Source organism: Microcaecilia unicolor, chromosome 4, assembly GCF_901765095.1.
Source record: "Microcaecilia unicolor chromosome 4, aMicUni1.1, whole genome shotgun sequence".
NCBI lineage: Eukaryota > Metazoa > Chordata > Amphibia > Gymnophiona > Siphonopidae > Microcaecilia > Microcaecilia unicolor.
The window spans coordinates 371,120,551-371,147,602 of NC_044034.1; the positions used below are offsets into that span (position 1 = coordinate 371,120,551).

General features: G+C 44.7%; 1 protein-coding gene across 4 annotated transcripts in view; it reads left to right on the forward strand.

Annotated features, from left to right (window-relative positions):
* The window catches only part of DMD (dystrophin), a 2,615,032-nt gene that overhangs the window by 2,271,191 nt on the left and 316,789 nt on the right, over positions 1–27,052 (forward strand). For all 4 annotated transcript variants that reach the window (XM_030202363.1, XM_030202359.1, XM_030202360.1 and 1 more), the window contains one exon: positions 22,178–22,324. In XM_030202363.1, coding sequence (XP_030058223.1) covers positions 22,178–22,324 — 147 coding nt within the window. The remainder of the gene's footprint in view (positions 1–22,177; positions 22,325–27,052) is intronic.

The following is a 27,052-nucleotide window of genomic DNA, read 5'->3' on the forward strand; positions in this document are numbered from 1 at the left end:
CTTAGCCATCTCTCTCCTCTTCAATCTGTTCAAAATTCTGCTGCACAACTAATATTCCGCCAGGGTCGTTATGCTCATATTAGCCCTCTCCTCAAGTCACTTCACTGGCTTCCTATCCGTTTCCGCATACAGTTCAAACTCCTCTTATTGACCTATAAGTGCATTCACTCTGCAGCTCCTCAGTACCTCTCCACTCTCATCTCTCCCTACACTCCTCCCCGGGGAATAGTAGTAATGGTAGTATTAGTCGTAGTATAAAAGTACTTCTAGCTATCCCCAGTTAGTTATACTACTACTACTACTACTTAACATTTCTAGAGCGCTACTAGGGTTACGCAGCGCTGTACAATTTAACATAGAGGGACAGTCCCTGCTCAAAGAGCTTACAATCTAATAGATAAGAGTGAGACAAATATAGGACAATCAAGCCATTGTGACATCACTGATGAGGTTGGCTCTTAGGCATTGGTGGAATGAGGTATTATGACATCACAATATCAGCTCTGGTTAAATCACTACTATATGTAATAAAAGTGAGCCAAGTATAGGGCAGTCAAGCTATTATGACATCACTGATGAGGTTGGCTCTTAGGCATTGGTGGAATGAGGCATTATGACATCACAATCTCAGCTCTGGTTAAATCACTGCTATATGTAATACTACTACTACTACTTAACATTTCTAGAGCGCTACTAGGGTTACGCAGCGCTCTACAATTTAACAAAGAGAGACAGTCCCTGCTCAAAGAGCTTACAATCTAATAGACAAGTGAACGGTCGGTCCGATAGGGGCAGTCAAATTGGGGCAGTCTGGATTCACTGAACGGTAAGGGTTAGGTGCCGAACGCAGCATTGAAGAGGTGGGCTTTAAGCAAAGACTTGAAGACGGGCAGGGAGGGGGCTTGGCGTAAGGGCTGAGGAAGGTTGTTCCAAGCATAGGGTGAGGCGAGGCAGAATGAGCGGAGCCTGGAGTTGGCGGTGGTGGAGAAGGGTACTGAGAGGAGGGATTTATCCTGTGAACGGAGGTTACGGGCGGGAACGTAAGGGGAGATGAGGGTAGAAAGATGCCTGTATAACGCCCCCAAAGATCCCTATATTCAGCGCAGATGACCAGTGAGGACACAGCACTAAACATTGGGGTGTAAATGTATCCAGCATCAGGGGCGTAGCTAGGTGGGGGCCACGGGGGCATGGGTCCCCACAGATTTAGTCCTTGCCCCCTCTACTTTCAAACCCCCCCCCCCCGCCAACCCTCCCCCGCCACTTTTGATCTGCCGCCGCTGCTGCAAGGTACCTTTGTTGGCAGGGGTCCCCAACTCCCGCCAACCTTATTCTTCTTCAGCGCCGGTCTCCGATGCGTTCGCTGATCTGTGCTGTGAGTCCTGACGTCCAGCACGTTCCGGAATGGCGCTGAAGAAGACTAAGGCTGGCGGGGGTTGGGGACCCCCGCAAGCAAAGGTACCTTGTGGCAGGGGGGGGGGTCGAAAGTGGCGGGGGAGGGTTGCAATGTCGGCAGCTGGGGTCAGCGGGCTAAAATGTGCCCCCCACACTCACACTTTGGGCTCTGGACTCCCCTCCCACCGAGGTCTGGCTACGCCCCTGACCAGCATCAGTCAGCATTTACAGAAATCAGTCCCTGTTACGGTCAGAAATATTCAGGCATTATCTTAATGTTCTCTGTTTGCTGCCTCTTTAATTTCTAACTAGGCAACGAGAAAACAAGGCCGTAGGGAATGAAAGATAGAGAAGAGGGCTCCAGGGAATAATTATGGAACAGAAAGTCTATGCTGTATTGATCTAGCAAGAGAAGCGGCACATCAAATGCTTTGGCCAAAGTAGTTTAAAGGGACAGTAGGAATGCACACTTCATGGATTAGATGTTCAGTTAGCTGTGTTTGTTTTAAAGTTAGATTGAATGAAGGGAAGGATGGAAAGTTCTTCTCTCCCAGGACGTGAGTGCGTGTGGATAAGCAGTAGCTCCGCTGCAGGCACTCTCTGCTTTCATCTCTGACTCTGAAGGTTTGATGGAGCCTTTCTTGCCTGTTGAGTTTGCAAGTTCCAGGATAGTTGATTTGGGGCCAGATTCAATAAATGACGTTTAAGTTAGGCGCCATTATGATCCACGCTAAGATGGCGTTCCTTAAAGGGTGCTCTGCGCAGACCACCCTTTACCGAATACCACTGCATTTTTCCTAGCAAAAAAGGTGCCGGTACTCAAATGCTAGGCCACCCTTCAGGGGTGGGGTGATCACTGAGGGACCCACCCCACAATAGCCAGAATCTATGACAAGGCAGAATTGGTGTGTAGAGCCTGAGCTCTTTCATTAAAACTTGGGGGTCCATGGGTCAATTTTAGCAGACAATGAAAAAGGTGCCGGTACTCAAATGCCAGGCCACCCTTCAGGAATGGGGTGATCACTGAGGAACCCGCCCCATAATAGCCAGACCCCCTGCAACCAGAATCCATGGCAAGGCAGAATTGGTGTGTAGAGCCTGAGCTCATTCATTAAAACTTGGGGTCCATGGATCAATTTTAGCAGACAATGAAAAAGATGCCGGTACTCAGTACCCCCAAGTACCCCCTCAAAAAAAGCCCTGCTTTTATCACATGTAGCAGTGATTTTGATTTCTACAGGCATCTCTATTTTCTTTCATTTAGGGGGCTTATCAACATGAACTATTGTTAAGACGTTATTTTACTGTTAACCCCTGTAATTAGCTTGATTGTTCTATACTTGGCTCACTTTTGATAATGTGATGTCATAATGCCTCATTCCACCAATGGCTAACAGCCAACCTCATCAATGATGTTACAATGGCCTGATCACCCACACGTGGGTCCCTTTATCCAGTGCATTTGTTCTAGCAAAAGAGGTGCCGGTACTCAAATGCTAGGCCACCCTTCAGGGGTGGATTGATCGCTGAGGGACCCACCCCACAATAGCCAGGCCTCCTGCAACCAGTCACAGAATCTATGACAAGGCAGAATTGGTGTGTAGAGCCTGAGCTCTTTCATTAAAACTTGGGGATCATGGGTCAATTTTAGCAGACAATGAAAAAGATGCCGGTACTCAGTACCCCCAAGTACCCCCTCAAAAAAAGCCCTGCTTTTATCACATGTAGCAGTGATTTTGATTTCTACAGGCATCTCTATTTTCTTTCATTTAGGGGGCTTATCAACATGAACTATTGTTAAGACGTTATTTTACTGTTAACCCCTGTAATTAGCTTGATTGTTCTATACTTGGCTCACTTTTGATAATGTGATGTCATAATGCCTCATTCCACCAATGGCTAACAGCCAACCTCATCAATGATGTCACAATGGCCTGATCACCCACACGTGGGTCCCTTTATCCAGTGCGTTTGTTCTAGCAAAAGAGGTGCCGGTACTCAAATGCCAGGCCACCCTTCAGGAATGGGGTGATCACTGAGGAACCCGCCCCATAATAGCCAGACCCCCTGCAACCAGAATCCATGGCAAGGCAGAATTGGTGTGTAGAGCCTGAGCTCATTCATTAAAACTTGGGGTCCATGGATCAATTTTAGCAGACAATGAAAAAGATGCCGGTACTCAGTACCCCCAAGTACCCCCTCAAAAAAAGCCCTGCTTTTATCACATGTAGCAGTGATTTTGATTTCTACAGGCATCTCTATTTTCTTTCATTTAGGGGGCTTATCAACATGAGCTATTGTTAAGACGTTATTTTACTGTTAACCCCTGTAATTAGCTTGATTGTTCTATACTTGGCTCACTTTTGATAATGTGATGTCATAATGCCTCATTCCACCAATGGCTAACAGCCAACCTCATCAATGATGTCACAATGGCCTGATCACCCACACGTGGGTCCCTTTATCCAGTGCGTTTGTTCTAGCAAAAGAGGTGCCGGTACTCAAATGCCAGGCCACCCTTCAGGAATGGGGTGATCACTGAGGAACCCGCCCCATAATAGCCAGACCCCCTGCAACCAGAATCCATGGCAAGGCAGAATTGGTGTGTAGAGCCTGAGCTCTTTCATTAAAACTTGGTTCCGTGGGTCAATTTTAGCAGACAATGAAAAAGGTGCCGGTACTCAAATGCCAGGCCACCCTTCAGGGTGATCACTGAGGGACCCACCCCACAATAGCCAGAATCTATGACAAGGCAGAATTGGTGTGTAGAGCCTGAGCTCATTCATTAAAACTTGGGGTCCATGGATCAATTTTAGCAGACAATGAAAAAGATGCCGGTACTCAGTACCCCCAAGTACCCCCTCAAAAAAAGCCCTGCTTTTATCACATGTAGCAGTGATTTTGATTTCTACAGCCATCTCTATTTTCTTTCATTTAGGGGGCTTATCAACATGAGCTATTGTTAAGACGTTATTTTACTGTTAACCCCTGTAATTAGCTTGATTGTTCTATACTTGGCTCACTTTTGATAATGTGATGTCATAATGCCTCATTCCACCAATGGCTAACAGCCAACCTCATCAATGATGTCACAATGGCCTGATCACCCACACGTGGGTCCCTTTATCCAGTGCATTTGTTCTAGCAAAAGAGGTGCCGGTACTCAAATGCTAGGCCACCCTTCAGGGGTGGGGTGATCACTGAGGGACCCACCCCACAATAGCCAGGACCCCTGCAACCAGTCACAGAATCTATGACAAGGCAGAATTGGTGTGTAGAGCCTGAGCTCTTTCATTAAAACTTGGTTCCGTGGGTCAATTTTAGCAGACAATGGAAAAGGTGTCGGTACTCAAATGCCACCCTTCAGGAGTGGGGTGATCACTGAGGAACCCACCCCACAATACTTATATTTTGCTCATTTTCCAATATTACCATTTTTATATTAACAATTTCTTATTATGGTTTTAACAATAAATATGAATGATAAAATTCTATCGGAGATTTATTTGGATTTTACATGCACTTTCTTTTAAAATCTTTATTTACATTTGCATGTTCTAGCTTAGGATGTATACGTATAATCTTTTATATATATATATATATATTTGTGTACAAATTATATATGGTTTTATGGTTTCTTTAAATACACAAATACCCAGCGTTATTTATGCTATAATCAATAACAATAACATTTATATATATATGACTATCAGTGATGCTTCTCTTTCATTACATTGTGTTTTTATTATCGTATTTAAAAAAAATCAGTTTGTAATATAATTAACATTTTAGTTTTCTATAATTACTAGTAAAAAAGGCCCATTTCTGGAGCAAATGAAACGGGCACTAGCAAGGTTCTCCTCCCCAACCCCCCCTCCCTACCCACCTCTCTGTCGTTGTGAAGTCACTGACGCCATTGCTCTGCCCTCGATCTGTGACGCCATTTCTCCGCCCTCAACGTCATAACGTTTGACGCAAGGGCGGGGCCCAGAGACAGTGATTTCGGTGGCTTCACCACCACGAACCCTTCGAACCCGAAGGAAGTGACACTGACGTCAGTGTCCTCAGAACGTTGAGGGTGAGTTTTATTATATAGGATTATTATCATTATTATTATTATCATTTCCAATTATTATTTATTTTTATTTATATGTTATTACATGTTTTTGTCGTCAGACCCCTGAGGCAGGCGTTAACGCCAAAACACGGCCCGTGTCGGGTCATTTGTTAATAAAGGACTCCTGTTGTCTCAGTCTTGAAGGCCCAGTGTTGCTTTTTTTTGTTTTTTATACTTCTTGTGTATGCTGTATTACCCTCTCTGTTTGTTCTACCCCTAAGTACCCCCTCTAATAAAGCCCTGCCGAATACTACCTTAGCACGCCTCTCGCTCCTAACTTTGGGCGTGATCATTGCGTCTGCCAAAATCTGGTGTAAATGCTGGTGTCCAGCTGATGGGAGTTAGGTGCACAATCGCACACCTCTGATCCTCCTAAGCCCCTCCCATGACCACACCCCCTTTGGAGTTGCACACTTTCCTCTCAATATTCAAAACTATTTAACCGGCCAGGAACGGCTTCTGGCCAGTTAAATAAGCGTCTTAACCTTGGATATTCAGTGACCGTTAACCGGTTACCTCCCACTGAATATCCCGTTTAACGGCTAACCTCTAACTGGCTATATCATGGATAATCCGCACCAAACCGGCTATGTTGAGCAGTCGAAATAGGCCACTTAAATAACAGGCCTATCTTTGACCGCTAAAAAGTTAACCGGTTAGCGCTGAATATGTCATTTTAGCAGCCAGAATAAACCCAGATATTCAATGCCAGTTGCCGGATATGGCCCATCATTGAATATCCGGTTTTAATGCCAGCAGCGAACAGCAAACGCGCTGCCCGTCGCCAGCTGAATATCGGGCCCTATGAAATAGGGTGTAGGACAGATCCATGCGTAACTCCTAGTTACTGCCTTTGAAGTGCTTGTTAAGTCCATTAATTGATCGTTAGCACCTAACTGGCTAATTAGTTTACTCACAGATGTGGGATCTGTGCCCAAATTTGAGAGAGCGATACAGATTCCGGGGGTTAATTTTTTACCACCATATGAGTGACTGAGCAAAATAAATCAGTTCAGCAAGACCTTCACCAGGCAATATTTCAACCCTGCAGTCAGACTTTCATTTAAATGCCATGTCACAGCCTCAGAGCCTTTGCAAACTGTCACAGATTCAGGGAAACATGAGCTCTTGGGTCACTGCCAACAAATGGAAGCAGCAAGTGAACCTTCCAACCAGGACTGGACTAAACAAGCAGGACTGGAACAGACCAGAAGTGCAGTAAGCACACAGGCAGGAACGGGGTACACAGGAACTGAGTTTGACTAGGCAGGACTGGAACAGACTAGAAGTGCAAGAAGCACACAGGCAGGAACGGGGTACACAGGAACTGAGCTTGACTAGGCAGGAACATAGGAGCACAGCTTGGCTAGGCAACAACAGAGTACAGAGGAGCAAAGCCAAGTAAAGCTAGAAGGAAGGGACTCATACGGGCCGCAAGGCTGAACTGGAACCCAAACTCAACGGCAGAAGGCAAAAGAGAAGGCACGTACACACAGGCAGAAGCAGACTAGGCAGAACTCAAGGGAGACTAGGCAGAACACTAGAAAAGGCAGACTAGGCAGGACACTAGGCTGGGCCACAAGGGTAAGGAAAGTCACATAAAGAAGCAACTCGAGGCTGGGCCACATGGTCAATCAAAGGGTAGAGGGAAGCCTCACAGAGAAACAAGGCTGTGTCACACAGCCATTCATATTCAAACAACAGATCAAACAGGCAATAACCAAGACAGAAATGCTAACCCTAGCACACAGGCAAACAAAAGAAACAAGGTGGAAGTGCCCACACAGGCTAGGAAACAAGGCAGGAGTGCTACGCAAGCACACTGACAAACCTGGAGACCTTTGGCTATACAAAGTTCCTGAATGGATGTCCTCAGCTTCCTTATGAAGGCCTTCACTGATGATGTCATGAATTCAGGAAAGAGGCTTGAAACAGAGTGAACACCAGAGTGAGGCTTGAAATACAGAAGTGGTAGCAGAGGCAACAATCATGCAAGGAAAAACAGACTGGAGCCAGCTTTGAAGCTAACCATCGGAAGACAAGGTGAGTCTGAAAGTTGGGTCACAACCACAGTCGTGACATGCCAACTGCAGCGTTTAAATTTACGCTTTTATATTCAGTGCCACCTGATATCCAGATAAGAGCACTGACCACTGCCCATATCTGGATTATGGTGCTATTCGGTACCATTATCCGGATACAAGTCTAGATAAGTTAGGACAGGTTGGGGCCCTTTTACTAAGCCGCAGTAGACTCTACGTGCCCAAACAAGATTACCGCCAGGCCAGTGTGCCCTCCTGGTGGTAATTTCAAATTTGGTGCGCACCCATAATGCGTGGAGGAATTATTTATTTCCTCCTATACGCCGGTAATCAGCACTTGGCGTGCGCTGACCAGTCACCACACATGTAGCGCGTGAGACTTTACCGCTAGATCAATGGGTGGCGTTAAGGACTCAGGCCGGATTTGGGCGCACACTGGTTTCATTTCAGACCCTTTTCCCATCCCATTTTTTAAAAAGCCCTTATTTGTAGATGCGGTAAAAACCGGCCTGGCGCATGCCCAGTACACGCACTTACGCTACCACAGGCCACTTTTTTACCGCTGCTTAGTAAAAGGGTCCCCTTGTTTTCTATCCTGACAGTTATCCAGATTCTGCCACTCAATAACGCTGGTCTCCAGGTAGATTTTGACTCTGCCTAGGCTGCGCTTCCAGACCAGCAGGTGCAATCCAGATAATGTCGGGGTGGTCTGTAGAAGTCTTCAGAGGCTTTATAAAGCCACTAAAAATCCGTGAATGGCCCTGGTGCTGCTACCCAAATAAGTAGCTTTGAATTTATTTATTTATTCATTAGGATTAATTTACCACCTTTTTTGAAGGAATTCACTCAAGATGGTGTATAGCAAGAAAAAGTCAAGCATAAGCAATAGACAATTACAGCAGTAAAAATATTCAAACAACAATACAAAGTATAGCGTGGAGGGGCATAATCGAACGGGGCCAGCCATCTATAAGGGTGGCCATCTCTAATGACGGCCCCTGTTAAGCTGGCCATCTTTCGTTTCGATAATACGGTCGGGGCCGGCCAAATCTCTTACTGATCGCCGGCGTTAGAGATGGCCGCCATTGGTTTTCTCCAATAATGGAATCTAATGGCGGCCATCTCAAACCCGGCCAAATGCAAGCCCTTTGGTCGTGGGAGAAGCCAGCATTCGTAGTGCACTGGTCCCCCTGACATGCCAGGTCACCAACCTGGCACCCTAGGGGGCACTGCAGTGGACTTCACAAATGATCCCAGGTGTATAGCTCCCTTACCTTGGGTGCTGAGCCCCCCAGCCCCCCCCCCCCAAAAAACCACTACCCACAACATCCTTAGCTATGAAGGGGGGCACCTAGATGTGGGCACAGTGAGTTTCGGGTAGGTTTTGGAGGGTTCCTATTTACCACCACAAGTGTAACAGGGGGGGATGGGCCTGGGTCTGCCTCCCTGAAGTGCACTGCACCCACTAAAACTGCTCCAGGGACCTGCATACTGCTGTCATGGAGCTGGGTATGACATTTGAGGTTGGCATAGAGGCTGGCAAAAAAATGTGTTTTTATTTTTTTGGGGTGGGAGGGGGTTGGTGACCACTGGGGGAGTAAGGGGAGGTGATCCCTGATTCCCTCCGGTGGTCATCTGGTCAATTTGGGCACCTTTTCAAGGCTTGGTCGTGAATAAAAAGGGACCATGTAAAGCCGGCAAAATGCTCGTCAGGGCCAGCTTTCTTTTTTCCATTATCGGCCGAGGCCAGCCATCTCTTAACCACGCCCCCGTCCCGCCTTTAGTACACTGCCTACACGCCCCCTTGAACTTTGACCAGTCCTGCAACGGAAAGCAGTTGAAGCCGGCCAAAATCGGCTTTCGATTATACCGATGTGGCCGGCCATCTCCCAATTTGTGTCAGAAGATGGCCGCCATTCTCCTTCGAAAATAAGCAGGATAGTATACTACTTATGATACCAACACAATACACAATAAAACATTTTAATAGCATAGGTTGTAAGCAAAGGTGGAACATATGGATAGATAAAACAGAGTAACAGAAGTATGAAAATAAGGGACTAGTTTAAAGAGAGTTGCAAATGAGGTCAGAAAAGTGGTTGAACATTATCTTGGCTAGGGTAGGAGTGGGTAAACATGTCCTGCTATAATATTTATTTATTTATTTATTAGGATTTATTTACCGCCATTTTGAAGGAATTCACTCAAGGCGGTGTACAGTAAGAATAGATCAAACATGAGAATAGATCAAATATGTGCAGCCGATGTCATTTACTTCTTCTGTTAAAGGCCTGGTTGAAGAACCAAGGTTTCACCTGCTTTCCTGAAGTAGAGACAGTCTTGTGTTAAGTGAAGTCTTTCAGGGAGTGCGTTCCAGAGCGTGAGGCTACTCCAGAGAATGCTCACTTGCTGGTATCACATTGTGTGATGTGCTTTGGAGAGGGTCTTCTCCCTGTCTCATCTGCCCGCAACCTCGGAGTCATCTTTGACTTCTCCCTCTCCTTCTCTGCGCATATCCAGCAGATAGCCAAGACCTGTCGCTTCTTCCTCTACAACATTAGCAAAATTCGCCCCTTCCTCTCTGAGCACACTACCCGAACTCTCATCCACTCTCTCATTACCTCTCGCCTTGACTACTGCAACCTACTCCTGACTGGCCTCCCACTTAGCCATCTATCCCCCCTTCAATCCGTTCAGAACTCTGCTGCATGTCTTATCTTCCGCCTGGACCGATATACTCACATCACCCCTCTCCTCAAATCACTTCACTGGCTTCCGATCAGGTACTGCATACAGTTCAAGCTTCTCTTACTAACCTACAGATGCACTCAATCTGCAGCCCCTCCTTACCTTTCTACCCTCATCTCCCCTTACGTCCCTACCTGTAACCTCCGCTCTCAAGACAAATCCCTCCTTTCAGTACCCTTCTTCACCACCGCCAACTCCAGGCTCCGCCCTTTCTGCCTCGCCTCACCCCATGCTTGGAATAAACTCCCTGAGCTCATACGCCAGGCCCCCTCCCTGCCCATCTTCAAATCCTTGCTCAAAGCCCACCTCTTCAATGTCGCCTTTGGCACCTAACCACTCTACCTCTATTCAAGAAATCTAGACTGCACCAACTTGTCATTTCGTCCTTTAGATTGTAAGCTCCTTTGAGTAGGGACTGTCCTTTTTGTTAAACTGTACAGCGCTGTGTAACCCTAGTAGCGCTCTAGAAATGTCAAGTAGTAGTAGTAATCTTGGAGCTAAAGCAAATGGTTTGGCTCATCTATTGAGGTGTAAGCTATTGCTGAAGGGTTGGAAGGAAAGGTCTGCCTTTTTGCGGAAGACACGAAAATAGCCAATAGAGTGGATACCCTGGAGGGAGTAGAAACGATGAGAAGGGGTCTCCGAACGTTAGAAGAATGGTCGAGGGTCTGGCAGTTAAAATATAATATTCACATTGAGACTCCCAGTAGTATATTTTACAAACCCACCTTTTATTGCATCTGTGTGTCCTTACAAATCGAATGACACAAATAATCTACAAAGAAACGTAGATACACCACCATTCATTCACCATTCACCAGTTGTAACAAACAGTATAGATTAAATATCGTTAATCATCATAAATATGATTAAACCTATCTTATACTTAGAAACCCATGCAGTATGGCTACTACAGTTCACAAATGTCCATCAAAGGTAGACTGGCACTTATCTTCTGTAAAAATGTTCAATGTAGCTGATCCTGAACTCATGCATCAAGAAGCATTGACCATGCTTCATACTCCTCAAACAGTATAAGACACACCAGCCTCTATCTGCTGCGGTGTCCGTTAACGCTCAGAATGGATACAGCTGCAGAACTCAAATAATGCAACTGTGAATCACAGGTGAAGGGTGACTAAAACCACCTTCAGGACAGATGGACTTCTCCTGTTCATCACGGTTCCTCAATGCTGGACCGCATTTCGTTTCACTTCCTCAGGAGGAACCACCTTTTCATCTATAACATTATAATGATAATCTTATCACCATCAGAGCAAACCCTTAACATACAATGTCACCTGAATATTACTCAAATTACATATCACTTACTATCATTAAAATTTAATGCCAGGAAGTGTAAAGTGATGCATTTGGGGTGCGGAAACCCAAAGGAGTGGAGGAGTGGCCTAGTGGTTAGGGTGGTGGACTTTGGTCCTGAGGAACTGAGTTTGATTCCCACTTCAGGCACAGGCAGCTCCTTGTGACTCTGGGCAAGTCACTTAACCCTCCATTGCCCCATGTAAGCCGCATTGAGCCTGCCATGAGTGGGAAAGCGCGGGGTACAAATGTAACAAAAATAACAAAAGAGAGATACTGGATAGGAGGGGAGAGATTAGTAAACTCGACTCAGGAGAGAGACATTGGGGTGTTGGTGTTGGAAGATCTGAAGGTGAAGAAACAATGCGACAAGGCAACGGCCGTGGCCAGAAGGATGCTAGGATGCGTAGAGAGGGGCATAACCAGCAGAAGAAAGGAGGTGTTGATGCCCCTCTACAAGTGGTTGGTGAGGCCCCACTTGGAGTATTGTGTCAGTTTTGGAGGCCGTATCTTGCTAAAGATGTAAAAAGACTGGAAGCGGTGCAAAGAAAAGTTACAAAAATGGTATGGGATTTGTGTTGCAAACCATACGAGGAGAGACTTGCTGACCTGAACATGTATACCTTGAAGGAAAGGAGAAACAGGGGTGATATGATACAGACGTTCAAATATTTGAAAGGTATTAATCCTCAAACAAACCTTTTCCAGAGACGGGAAGGCGGTAGAACTAGAGGACATGAATTAAGGTTGAGGGGGGGCAGACTCAGGACTAATGTCAGGAAGTATTTTTTCACAGAGAGGGTGGTGGATATGTGGAATGCCCTCCCGCAGGAGGTGGTGGAGATGAAAACGGTAACGGAATTCAAACATGCGTGGGATATACATAAAGGAATCCTGTTTCGAAGGAATGGTTCCGCGGAATCTTAGCAGAGATTGGGTGGCGACGCCGGTAATTGGAAACAAAACGGGAGCTGGGCAGACTTCTACGATCTACGCCCTGATTGTGACTGAATAGTTAGGGATGGGCTGGAATGTAAATTTTAAGGGGCTTCGACGTTAGCTTCAGAACTTAGTACAAGAAGAGTTCTGGGCAGACTTCTACGGTCTGTGCCCTGAGAAAGGCAAGGACAAATCAAACTCGGTATACATATAAAGCATCACATACCATGTAAAATGAGTTTACCTTGTTGGGCAGAATGGATGGACCGTACAGGTCTTTATCTGCCGTCATTTACTATGTTACTATAAGGTTCCACCAGCCTCTTTCTTTTGTGCTGTTGCAGACTAACATGACACCCTCCTCCGAAAGTTTCCATCTACTTGTTCTCACAAAGACTCGTGTGTCCTTTCTGCAAGAGGTATATATGGGAAGGGACTTGATATACTGACTTTCTGTGGGAGGGGGGGGGGGTTGCAACTACATTTGAAGCAGTTTACATGGTGTATATATAGGTACTTATTTGTACTTGGGGTTAAGTGACTTGCCCAGAGTCAGAAGGAGCTGCACTGGGAATTGAACCCAGTTCTCCAGGATCAAAGTCTAAGGCACTAACCACTAGGCTACCCCTCCACTAGCAACGTTCCATCTAGAATCTCAAAGAGGGAAAGGGAAATGGAACTTGATATACTGCCTTTCTGTGGTTTTCGTGACTACATCTGAAGCAGTTTACATAGTATATACAGGTACTTAGTTGTATCTGGGGCAATGGAGGGTTAAGTGACTTACCCAGAATCCCAAGGAGCTACAGTAGGAATTGAACCCAGTTCCCCAAGATCACTGTGCTAACCACTAGACTACTCCTCCACTCCAGCCTGCCTAAGGATCCTTTGAGTCCTTCCAACTATGAAATACCGCATGAGAAATCATGGCTTAGACATTTCTAAACAGGATTGGGCACATGGGCACCGTAGGAGATACAGACCTCCCTATAACCACTAAACTTCATAAGAAATCAATTGTATTAGGCAGGAGACGAGCCGGTTGATTATCTGGAGCAGTCTTCCTAGGCCTGGAGCTGTAATATTGAACTAGCATCCAAAATAAGTTTGAAGGTTGGGCAGTGTTCCAGGGAAGGGGGCAGTGCAGCGAAGTTCCCCATGGAGTGTCTGCTATCTTACAGGGATCTCTAATTGAATTCAGATCGAGCTGACAGATGAAATATGCTGTCACTGAAGGGAGACGCACTTAATGGAAGGAGAGATTCTTTTCCATTTACAGGATTTTGCAAAAAAAAAAGTCATATTTATATTTAGAGTTATTTTGCCCATGAGATATTTTTGAGGATTCAATATTATTTTTTCAAGGTGAACGCTGACATGTGATAGGAAGAAGTGTCTGAAACCCGTATTTCAGACATAACACTTTTGTAATTAGCTTCAAGGTTTTCTTTTTACATTTATATTTTATAAATGGTGACTATGTTTTTGAATAAGAATGCTGATCTCAGCAGCACCTAAGCAAAGCTTTCTCGGCTGGTTTTTCATTTTTATTTATTTGTTGCATTTGTATCCCACATTTTCCCACCAATTTGCAGGCTCAACGTGGCTTACAGTATGCCGTAATGGCGATCGCCATTTCCACATAGAGAAATACAAGTGGTATTGCGAAGGCAGTAGAACGAGAGGACATGAAATGAGATTGAAGGGGGGCAGACTCAAGAAAAATGTCAGGAAGTATTTTTTCACGGAGAGAGTAATGGATGCTTGGAATGCCCTCCCGCGGGAGGTGGTGGAAACGAAAACGGTAACAGAATTCAAACACGCGTGGGATAAACATAAAGGAATCCTGTTCAGAAGGAAGGGATCCTAAGGACCTTAGCCGAGATTGGGTGGCAGAGCCGGTGGCGGGAGGCGGGGATAGTGCTTTGCAGACTTATACGGTCTGTGCCAGAGCCGGTGGTGGGAGGCGGGGCTGGTGGTTTGGAGGCGGGGATAGTGCTGGGCAGACTTATACCATCTGTGCCAGAGCCGGTGGTGGGAGGCGGGGCTGGTGGTTGGGAGGCGGGGATAGTGCTGGGCAGACTTATACGGTCTGTGCCCTGAAAAGGACAGGTACAAATCAAGGTCAGGTAGACACAAAAAGTAGCACATGTGAGTTTATCTTGTTGGGCAGACTGGATGGCCCGTGCAGGTCTTTTTCTGCCGTCATCTACTATGTTACTATGTTACTATTGCATTAAGGTGCATAAATGGTAAACTAGAATACACATTGGTATTGCATTGAAGTTCCTAAACAATAGAGTGAATTATAGAATAAGTTAGTCAATCAACTTATAGAAAGTTCATTTCCGGTGTGTGAAATAAAGTGGAAGTGCGTATTGCGTAACTTTCATTAGTAACAATGTAGGTTATCTGTCTAGTGTAGAGAGTTTGGTTTTGTCTAGTTCATGTAGAGTCTAGTTGTCTGGTATTTAGAATGGATCATTATGGTATGCCTTCTTGAACAGGTTGGTTTTCAGTAGTTTTCGGAAGATTGCTAGGTCGTGCATAGTTTTTATGGCCTTTGGTAATGCGTTCCACAGTTGCGCGCTTATGTAGGAGAAGCTGGATGCATATGTGGATTTATATTTAAGTCCTTTGCAGCTGGGGTAGTGGAGATTCAAGATTTTAAGCCATGGTCCTTCCTCTGCATTCAGAAGAGGTATGCAGGTCGGCGAACTGGTCGCCGTTACTGGTACAACAGTCACTGGTGCAAGTCACTTTCGAACCCAAGAGGCTGATGCAAAGCAGTGCGCAGTGTTTCATAGATAGGGGTCTCGAAAACATGCAAGATGAGCAAAACTGAGCAAAAATGCCAGTGTTTCAGTCTTGAACCAAGCTTTGTTTAATGACTGACAGGAATTTTCATATACAAAGGAGAAAGGACCAAAGGGAGGCTAGACAAACCTCAGGAACAATGCAATCACAATGTATTACTTAAAATACGTAAAAAATAATGTAATATATATTAAAATAATACACAATAATATAAGTATGCTAAAAATCCAATAATGCACATTAAAATTAAAGCTGAAGACTCGACACAGCAGCGTGTTTCGGCATTGTAACGTGTCTGCTTCAGGAGTCTTACAATAAACGTATCAGAAAAAGGCTGTTGGTGAAAAAAGCAAGGAGTCCTTTAAAAAGACCGTGCATGTATAAAGCGAATGCACCCAAAGGTAAAGTAAGTGTCAAAAAACAAAGGCTATGGTACCGAAAGAACAATGTGGCAGGCTCAGAAAAGAATTTTCATATGTCAGGTTTAATGTTTAACAAGCAACAAAGCCCGTTTCGTGAAAAATGAAACGGGCCCTAGGAAGGCTCTCGTCTAAGCGATTTCTCCTCTCTTCCCTGCAGTGCCGTAGCGAGGGCGGCTGACACCCGGGGCGGTTCGCCGCTGCACACCCTCCCCCCCCAGGTGCAGCATGGCACACCCCCCCCCAGGTGCAGCATGGCACACCCCCCCTCGGCGCGCGCACCCCCCCCCCCCCGGAGCGCATTCTTACCAAAGGGGGCGGGCGAGAGGGCCGCTCCGCCCTGAGTGCACATCGCTGGCAGCTGCGTCGGCTCTGCTGGTTCCCTGCTCTCTCTGCCCCGGAACAGGAAGTAGCCCCCCCTTCCTACGCCACTGGTCCCCTGCCCCCCCTCCATGTCCAGTGATTCTCCCATCCAATCCATGTCCAGTGATTCTCCCCTCCCCTCCTCTCCATGTCCAGCGATTCTCCCCTCCTCTCCCCTGCCCTTTTCTCCTTCCTGCCGCCCTGCCTTTAAGCCGTTCATGTTACCTCAGGTCGCAGCGGCGGCAGGCTCGGTTTGCGTCGCCTCCAGCCTTCCCTCTCAGTGTCCCGCCCTCCTCTGATGTCATTTCGGTATTCTGTGAGGGCGGGACACTGAGAGGGAAGGAAACGCTGGAGGCAAGCTGACGTCAGCTCATTTGCATGCCCCCCCTCGGGTACTCCGTTCTGTGGATAAATCTCTCTTGTCTGTCCCCTTCTCCTCTACTGCTAATTCCAGACTCCATTCCTTTTATCTCGCTGCACCTCACACCTGGAATAGACTTCCCGAGCCTGTGCGTCTAGCCCCCTCTTTGGCCGTTTTCAAATCCAGGCTAAAAGCCCACCTCTTTAACGCTGCTTTTGACTCCTAACCACTACTCACTTGCCCTGTATCCTTTTATCCCCACCTCTTTAATTCCCTTACCTCTTAGTTGTTCTGTCTGTTTGTCTGTCCTATTTAGATTGTGAGCTCTTTGAGCAGGGACTGCCTTTTCGTGTATGATGTACAGCGCTGCGTATGCCTTGTAGTGCTATAGAAGTGATAAGTAGTATTAGTTACGAACCCAGCCAGCCAGCCAGCCATCCAGGGAAGCAGAGTGAGCAATTATTATATAGATGTGCACTATTTATGATTTTGTGCATTTAAGCATTTTGGGGGGCCCATTTACTAAAATGCGTTAAACAGGTACCCCCAGATTGCATATAGCGTGACTAAAATTGCACACGCAAATCCAGTCATATTCTGGATTGGTGCGTGCAATTTAATTACTGAACAAGTCAATCAGAGCCGATAATTGACAGTTAACAAGCAATTATAGATACTAATTGGCATTAATTAGAATTTATGTGCACAGCGTGCTAGGCGTATTCTGTACAGTGATGCGATTAAATTCTAATGCGTGCCGCCAAATATGGATGGACCGTGGGCGTCCCAAAAACCTGCTCTGCGACTAACTTAGGCGCCAGTATTTACACCGTTTTACTTGGCGTAAATGGATGCGCTTTGGGGGGGGGCCATTTTACAAAGGTGCAGGAGGGCTAATGCGTGGGTAGCGTGCGTGAAATCAGCACTACCACCAGGATAGCACATGCGCGCTGCGTTATTTTGAGTTTCGCATGTGCAAAATGCCACGGTAAAAAATAATTTTCTATTTTCTACCACGGGACGACGTTCCTGGCAGTAACCAGCATTGCACCCACGTTGGCGCACTCTACATGGTTACCATGTAGGTAAAGTGTGGGCTAAGCAAATAGAATGTTAGGTATTATTAGGAAAGGAATGAAAAACAAAAATGAGGATGTTGTAATGCCTATGTATCACTCTATGGTTCGACCGCACCTCGAATATTGTGTTCAATTCTGGTCGCCGCATCTCAAAAAAGATATAGTGGAATTAGAAAAGGTACAGAGGAGAGCGATGAAAATGATAAATGGGATGGGACGACTTTCCTATGAGGAAAGGCTAAAACGGGTAGGGCTCTTCAGCTTGGAGAAAAGGCTGCTGAGGGGAGATATGATAGAAGTCTATAAAACAATGAGTGGAGTGGAACGGGTAGACGTGAATCGCTTGTTTACTCTTTACAAAAATACTAGGACTAGGGGGCATGCGATAAAGCTATGATATAGTAAATTTAAAATGAATTGGAGAAAATATTAAACTCTGGAATTCATTGCCAGAGAATGTAGTAAAAGCAGTTAGCTTAACGGGGTTTTAAAAACATTTGGATGGCTTCCTATAGGAAAAGTCCATAGACCATTACTAAAATGGACTTGGGGAAAATCCACTGCTTATTTCTAGGATACTGTCAAATATGTACTGCACTTCTCTACTATTACTGTTTATACTTGCAAAATCAACGGAAGTAGAGCTCTCACTCGGAGTAATAATCAACCACCTTTATGGTGATTGTTATTTTTAATAATCAGGGAGGAGTCAAATATATTCACCAAGGCCAATTGCATTTCACCAATATGGTGAACTTATGCTCGTGTGTGCATTTTTAATCATAGACTCACCCCCCTCCTCTCCTAAATTTAATTTGCTATAAATTCCACTTGATTATTACTCCGAGTGAGAGCTCTACTTCCGTTGATTTTGCAAGTATTTCTAGGATAAGCAGCATAAAATATATTGTTTTTGGATCTTGGAAAATGAGCAAGCAGATCAGTATATCATCCAAAATATTTTATTGAAGATGCCGTATATAAGACAGTTGCCCGACACAGGCCATGTTTCGCCCAAAAAAGGGCTGCGTCAGGGGCTATATTAAACATATTAAATTATAGAATCTGAACATTATAAAAACAGATCAATGATATTTAATATTAAAAATTACAAATTAAAACAAATATAAAATATGTAAAACATAGACATGAATTGTTAACTATGTATTGTTTTGGGATCTTGCCAGGTATTTGTGACCTGAATTGGCCAATGTTGTGTCCTTGTAGCATTGGAAACAGGATGCTGGGCTTGATAGACCTTATGTACTTGGGATTCTGAATGGAATCTTGCTATTCTTTGGGGTTCTATATGGAATCTTGTTATTCTTTAGAATTCTAGAATCTTGCTATTTTTTGCAGTTCTACATTGAATGTTGCTACTCTTTGGGTTTCTGCCAGGTACTTGTGACCTGAATTGGCCAATGTTGTGTCCTTGTAGCATTGGAAACAGGATGCTGGGCTTGATGGACCTTATATACTTAGGATTCTGAATGGAATCTTGCTGCTCTTTGGGGTTCTAAATGGAATGTGGTTACACTTTGAAGTTCTGCATGGAATCTTGTTATTCTTTAGAATTCTAGAATGTTGCCACTCTTTGGGGTTCTACATGGAATGTTGCAACTCTTTGGGTTTCTGCCAGGTACTTGTGACCTGGATTGGCCACTGTTGGAAACAGGATGCTGGGCTTGATGGACCTTCGTTCTGTCCCAGTATTGCATCATGTACTTGGTGTAAATGGATGCGTGCAGGTTTTATCAAAGAAGCATATTCTATAATTGGTGCGTAAATCTAGGTGCCAATTATAGAATATATTTAGTCAGCTCTGATTTCACAGCCGATTTTTTTTTGGGTGCCCTACATAGAACCTCCTCCAGAGCCGGACTGTTGGCAATAATCAGCACTGCCTGGTTACCATCAGGATAGCGTGGGAGCCCTTACCGCCACATAACCCTCCCTGAAATAGCCACGCGGCAAGTGCTTTATTTCCCGCCCAGCCATTTTCTGCAGGAAAGCGAGATCTGCCCTTTTACCAGCTGTGGGACCGCTGCTTTTTAACATATTTATAAATGACCTAGAGATGGGAGTAACTAGTGAGGTAATTAAATTTGCTAATGACACAAAGTTATTCAAAGTTGTTAAATCGCAGGAGGGGAGATATGATAGAGGTGTATAAAATAATGAGTGGAGTTGAACGGGCAGATGTGAAGCGTCTGTTCACGCTTTCCAAAAATACTAGGACTAGGGGGCATGCGATGAAGCTAAAATGAATCGGGGAAAATGTTTCTTCACTCAACGTGTAATTAAACTCTGGAATTCGTTGCCAGAGAATGTGGTAAAGGCGGTTAGCTTAGCGGAGTTTTAAAAAGGTTTGGACGGCTTCCTAAAGGAAAAGTCCATAGACCATTATTAAATGGACTTGGGGAAAATCCACTATTTCTGGGATAAGTAGTATAAAATGTTTTGTACATTTTTGGGATCTTGCCGGGTATTTGTGACCCGGATTGGCCACTGTTGGAAACAGGATGCTGGGCTCGATGGACCTTTGGTCTTTCCCAGTATGGCAATACTTATGTACTTATGGTAAAAGGGGGCCTCGGCACGTGTGTAAAACACGCGCTGATGCTGGCGCACTTTTGCCGTAGCTTGATAAAAGGGACCCTGAAGATTGGTTTTTTGCATGCTCCAGCCCCAGGTATTCAGGAGCTGATATCGTCTGTTTACTCTTCGTTTAGCTGATTGTCTTACCTTCCCTGTTTTTATATTGACATTACTGTTTCCGTTTTGTGTTTATGTTTTGGGTTTTTTTATGTGCACCGTTTTATCCTGCCAGACAGTTAAAGTGGTATAGAAAGTCTGGAATAAGTAAATGCAAATAAATAATGAGCTGCTACAGTGTAAAAGCCAAACAGCTCTTTGCAAATGTTCTGAAAACCAGTTTGCAAAAAATTTTCACTTATCAGAATTTGCCAAACAGATGATAACACTTCCAAATGTGTGTGGGAGCAGCTTTTTTAAACTGCTGCTTACAACATCAGCCATCTCCCTAATACCCAGATTCCAACTCATGACGCCAGTGAATGTCCCCGTACCCCCCTTCACCAGCGACACCCCCGCACCCCCCTCCCACAGGATATATTTTCAACCTGGGTCTTCGACAGAGCAGGAATGATTGGGGATTACTGCTGTTCCCCGGTAGACACTAGGGTCCCCTGGTAAGAGCCAAGAGTGAGATCAGGAATGGGGGGGGGAGGGGGTCCATGGCTTGGGGGAGTCTGATGAGGAGTGTTATTGCTGTCTGGGGCTGTTGGAAGGGGACTTATTCAGAGGCTTGTGGGTGGGGGGATGATCTCCTCTGCTGGGGGGATTACCCCAACCCTTGTTCCCTTCCTTTTCAAGCATGCCTCAGGGAAGGTATAAATGTTAAGTTCACAATTTTTGATATTTATGTGTTTTCTCTTTGTAAAATGGGAAATGCACATCAATATTATGGCCCCATCCAAACCACCCCTTCTCCATAAACGTAGCAGTGTAGTAAAAGTGGTTAGCTTAGCAGGGTTTAAAAAAGATTCAGATGGCTTCCTAAAGGAAAAGTCCATAGACCATTATTAAAATGGACTGCTTTATTTCTAGGATACTGTCAACTAGCGATGGCACTTATTCTACTATAACTTGGTACAACATATACCTCACAAAAACTCAGTAGAACTCATACGTATGCAGTCAGCATAGCATTACTTTTAGTAGGGAAGTCTCATAGGTCGCTGGGGTTCAATTGCAATCTCATATATATACCCCTATTTCGCGACAATTGTAATCATCGACTTGCCCTACCACCTTCCTTAGTTGCTTATTTATCTCTTTTTTTTTGTTTTTATTACTTTTCTACGACTACCAAAGGTATGACTATACTTGATATTGCAAACACATCCGGAGCTTCGTAATTGAACAGTCTGACAATCTGACAAGGCTGTAATTGTACTTATAGAAAAAGCTTAACTTAGCTTAGTTTTGAAGTGCGGAACTTATTTCTAGGATAAGCAGCATAAAATGTACTGTTTTGGGATCTTGCCAGGTACTTGTGACCTGGATTGGCCACTGTTGGAAACAGGATGCTGGGCTCAATGGACCTTTGGTCTTTCCCAGTGTGGCATTACTTATGTACTTTGGATTCTGAATGGAATCTTGCTACTCTTTGGGGTTCTACATGGAATGTTGCTACACTTTGAAATTCTGCATGGAATCTTGTTATTCTTTAGAATTCTAGAACCTTGCCACTCTTTGGGGTTCTACATGGAATGTTGCTACACTTTGAAATTCTGTATGGAATCTTGTTATTCTTTAGAATTCTAGAATCTTGCTACTCTTTGGGGTTCTACATGGAATGTTGCTACTCTTTGGGTTTCTGCCAGGTACTTGTGACCTGGATTGGCCACTGTTAGAAACAGGATGCTGGGCTCAATGGACCTTTGGTCTGTCCCAGTGTGGCAATACTTACGTACTTCAGTAGTGTATTTCCAACTGTATGTGTGTGTGGATAGGTTATGGTAATATTACCCCTTTCTGCTTCTTTCCTGTAGGCTTTTCGAGCAGAACTTGCACCCCTTAAAGAGAATGTAAAGCACCTTAATGGCCTTGCTCACCAGTTTCCGTTGGCTGGCATCCAGCTATCCCCCTACACCCTCAGCTGCCTGGAAGATCTGAACACGCGCTGGAAACTCTTACAGGTAAAAGGCAACTGTGTTCTACAAGCAGGATGTGGGGTTGCTTTCAGATGTTACCCTACTGCTGCGGGAATATTTCATATTCCTTTGGACGTTCGAAATAACAGAAAGTTGTTGGGGAAAAAAATGTGTTTTCTTAGTGTGATTTTTGGTAACTGATGCCTCTTTCCAGTTGTGGCCCGTTTATTAAGCACCTGGATCTTGGGATGGGATCTGTGAAGGGTCTCATAACAAATATTACACAGCCTGTTTCCAGCTATAAATGTTCAATGGTTGTGGGTGGTTTTAATTTCCCTTCGGAAGGTAATGTTGATCCCAGGGGGTTCATTTTTTTTTCTATCACTGATTAAAATTTAATAAAATTGAAGTGACATAATCCCCCAGATTCTATAGATGGCAAGTTAAGTTGCACATCAAATTTGGCTGTGCTACTTAATTGTTTAACAAGCCAATCGGCACCGGCTGCACATACCACCGCAGGACGTGTTTATCCAACTCCTACCGTAGCTGAGATAATATTTAACCATCTCTCTGACCTCATGTGCAACTTTCTTTAAATTAGTCACCTTATCTTCTAAACTCTTCTTACTCTCTCACCTATCTATGGGTTCCTTATACCAAGCTGCGGGGAAAATGGCCCGGCGCTGGCAGCGGGGGCCGGTTTTTCCGTGCCCCAGGGCCCTTTTTACCACAGTGGGTAAAAAGACCCCAGGCAGACATGGCCATGCGATGGGGAGTCCTTACCTCCACCCACTGAGGTGGTAAGAAGGGCTCCTGTGCTAACCTGACGTAACTGGGCAGTGCGCTGCGATCCCTGATTACTGCCGGGTTATCGCCGTGCAAGCCATTTCCGGGGGTTTTCTTTTTCCCTGGAAATGGTTCACGCTCGGTGCAAGACTACTGCCGGTGGTTGCATTGGGCTGACGGTAATCCTGAAAGAGCGAGCGGTAAGCCAGCGTTGGGCCTACCGCCGCAACTCTCTTTAAATTAGTCCCCTTATCTTCTAACTCCTCTTACTCTCTTACCTATGTTCCATCTTTGCTTATACCCTACGCTGTCAATTAAAATGTTCTATTACATATTGTGTTGACATTGTAAGTAGTATATTATGCCATACTTTGTATTATTTGAATATTTTTACTGCTGTAATTGTCTATTGCTTATGTTTGATTTATTCTTACTGTACACCGTCTTGAGTGAATTCCATCAAAAAGGCGGTAAATAAATTCTAATAAGTAAATAAATAAAATAAACAAATAATTGGCCGCTAACTAGCAATTATTGACACTAATTGGCACTAATTAGAATTTACGCGCACAACTTTCTAAGCATATTTTTCAAAAGTGATGCACGTAAACTCTAATGCGTGGATCTCAAAAGGGGGCATGGCTATGGGAGGGGCATGAGTCGGATACATAAAAACTGAGTAGCATCTGTGGCCAAAAAATGTACTCTCATGCTCCCAACATTTCTCTTACGGTACACGCATATTCCCCCAAATTCTATATACAGCGCCTTAAGTTGTGCCGCATGGCCAAATTGTGACACAACTTAATTGAATAACCACCCGTTCTGCTCCAATAATTGGTTCTTTAATTAGAATTTATGTGCAGAACTTTCTAGGCATATTCTATAATGCGCTTACTAAAGTCTCCAATGACCTATTACTGGCTAAATCCAGAGGTCAATATTCCATCCTCATTCTTCTTGATCTTTCCGCTGCTTTTGACACTGTCGATCACAGCATACTTCTCGATACCCTGTCCTCACTTGGATTCCAGGGCTCTGTCCTTTCCTGGTTCTCTTCCTACCTCTCCCTCCGCACCTTTAGTGTTCACTCTGGTGGATCCTCTTCTACTTCTATCCCTCTGCCTGTCGGCGTACCTCAGGGTTCTGTTCTTGGTCCCCTCCTCTTTTCTATCTACACTTCTTCCCTTGGTTCATTAATCTCATCCCATGGCTTTTCCTACCATCTCTATGCTGATGACTCCCAAATCTACCTTTCTACCCCTGATATCTCACCTTGCATCCAAACCAAAGTTTCAGCGTGCTTGTCTGACATTGCTGTCTGGATGTCTCAACGCCACCTGAAATTAAATATGACCAAAACCGAGCTTCTCATTTTCCCCCCCAAACCCACCTCCCCGCTCCCCCCGTTTTCTATTTCTGTTGATGGCTCTCTCATTCTCCCTGTCTCCTCAGCTCGAAACCTTGGGGTCATCTTTGACTCTTCTCTCTCCTTCTCTGCTCATATCCAGCAGACCGCCAAGACCTGTCGTTTCTTTCTTTACAACATCCGTAAAATCCGCCCCTTTCTTTCCGAGCACTCTACCAAAACCCTCATCCACACCCTTGTCACCTCTCGTTTAGACTACTGCAATCTGCTTCTTGCTGGCCTCCCACTTAGTCACCTCTCCCCTCTCCAGTCAGTTCAAAACTCTGCTGCCCGTCTCATCTTCCGCCAGGGTCGCTTTACTCATACTACCCCTCTCCTCAAGACCCTTCACTGGCTCCCTATCCGTTTTCGCATCCTGTTCAAACTTCTTCTACTAACCTATAAATGTACTCACTCTGCTGCTCCCCAGTATCTCTCCACACTCGTCCTTCCCTACACCCCTTCCCGTGCACTCCGCTCCATGGATAAATCCTTCTTATCTGTTCCCTTCTCCACTACTGCCAACTCCAGACTTCGCGCCTTCTGTCTCGCTGCACCCTACGCCTGGAATAAACTTCCTGAGCCCCTACGTCTTGCCCCATCCTTGGCCACCTTTAAATCTAGACTGAAAACCCACCTCTTTAACATTGCTTTGACTCGTAACCACTTGTAACCACTCGCCTCCACCTACCCTCCTCTCTTCCTTCCCGTTCACATTAATTGATTTGATTTGCTTACTTTATTTATTTTTTGTCTATTAGATTGTAAGCTCTTTGAGCAGGGACTGTCTTTCTTCTATGTTTGTACAGCGCTGCGTATGCCTTGTAGCGCTATAGAAATGCTAAATAGTAGTAGTAGTAGTAGTAGTAATGCACTACGCATAAATCCTACTGCGCACAGCCAGAAAGGGGTGGGTTGTGGGCATTTCAAAAAACTACGGGGCCCTTTTACAAAGGCACGAAAGGGCCTATGCGTGCCCAGCATGCGCCAAATTGGCATTACCGCCCAGCTACCATGTGCCCTGGCACATGAGAATAATCTATAATTTATGTGTAACTTTATAGACTTGTGCTACCTACATGGTTTTTTGGCACCGATTTTTAAGGCGCCATTTATAGACTAAACGAGCGATTCACATCTACCTGTTCCATTCCACTTTTTATTTTATAGACCTCTATTATATTTTATATTATCTATTTATTTGTGACATTTATATCCCACATTATCCCAAACAAGTTTGAGTTCAATGTGGCTTACAATAAACAGTAGAGGATACATAACAAAAGAAAGTAATTTGTTGTAAGAATCTAATTTTACAATACAGTATCATAAACATACCAGGATAGCTATGGATGTTTAACATTTAGAAAATCTATTATGAACGAGAAATTGTACATGAAGCAAAGAGAAGGTTAAAGGTAACCAATTCAGGTAATAATTAATTGTTTGAGATACGGTCGTTCTTCGTGAGGGTTTGTTTGAATAGGAACGATTTGAGGATTTTGCGGAATCTAGTATATTCTGTATATTTCTTATTTTGGGTGGGAAGGAGTTCCACCATTTGGTTCATAGGTAAGTGATGTCTGCAGAGCGGACAGTTTTGTAGATCACTTTCTTGCAATTTGGGAGGTGTAGTCCAAGCTGAAGAGCCCTAGTCGCTTTAGCCTTTCCTCATAGGGAAGTTGTCCCTCCCCTTTATCATTTTCGTCGCCCTTCTCTGCACCTTTTCTAATTCCACTATATCTTTTTTTGAGATGCGGCGACCAGAATTGAACACAATATTCGAGGTGCGGTCGCACCATGGAGCGATACAAAGGCATTATAAGGTCCTCATTTTTGTTTTCCATTTCTTTTCTAATAATACCTAACACTGCTTTCTTAGCCACAACAGCACACTGAGCAGAAGGTTTCAATGTACAACGACGACACCTAGATCCCTTTCTTGGTCGGTGACTCCTAACGTGGAACCTTGCATTACGGGTTCCTCTTTCCCACATGCATCACTTTGCATTTGCTCTTCCTTATCCCTAGAGCAGAGAGCTCCTAGCTGGACCCCTCCCTTAACTCACTCAGAGCCCTTCAAAATCTCAGGCTTCAGTGCTGTTGGACCATTTCCTCAGATTAACTCTTTCTGCTACAGTCTAGGACAGAGCATTTTGACAGCCTGCTGCATAGTGAAGGCACAAGTCAGTTTCTTGATGAGCTTGAAAGTTTCTCCTAATTTCACGCTGAGCCTTCAGAGCTGTTTATTAGTCAAATTATAAATGCAAATAAGATGGCCGTCGCCACCGCATTGTAGAGATTACAGAGCAGATGAGCGCTAGCAGTGCAGTAGGTCATAAACTCATTATTCCGGGCACAAATCAATTGGAAATTGTTCGTTCTTGCATTGCGCTTAATTATATTCATGAAGAATTTGGCATTTACTATCAAATGGCTCTATTATGTGTGTACATAATGGTTCCCAGAAGTTTCCCATAGCAGTGCCCTGATTTACTGCGAAGGCTCCCTGGTAAATAATGAATGACTTTCTTGGAAAACACTGACTTCGCATTAGCATTCTCAATCCTTTCCCT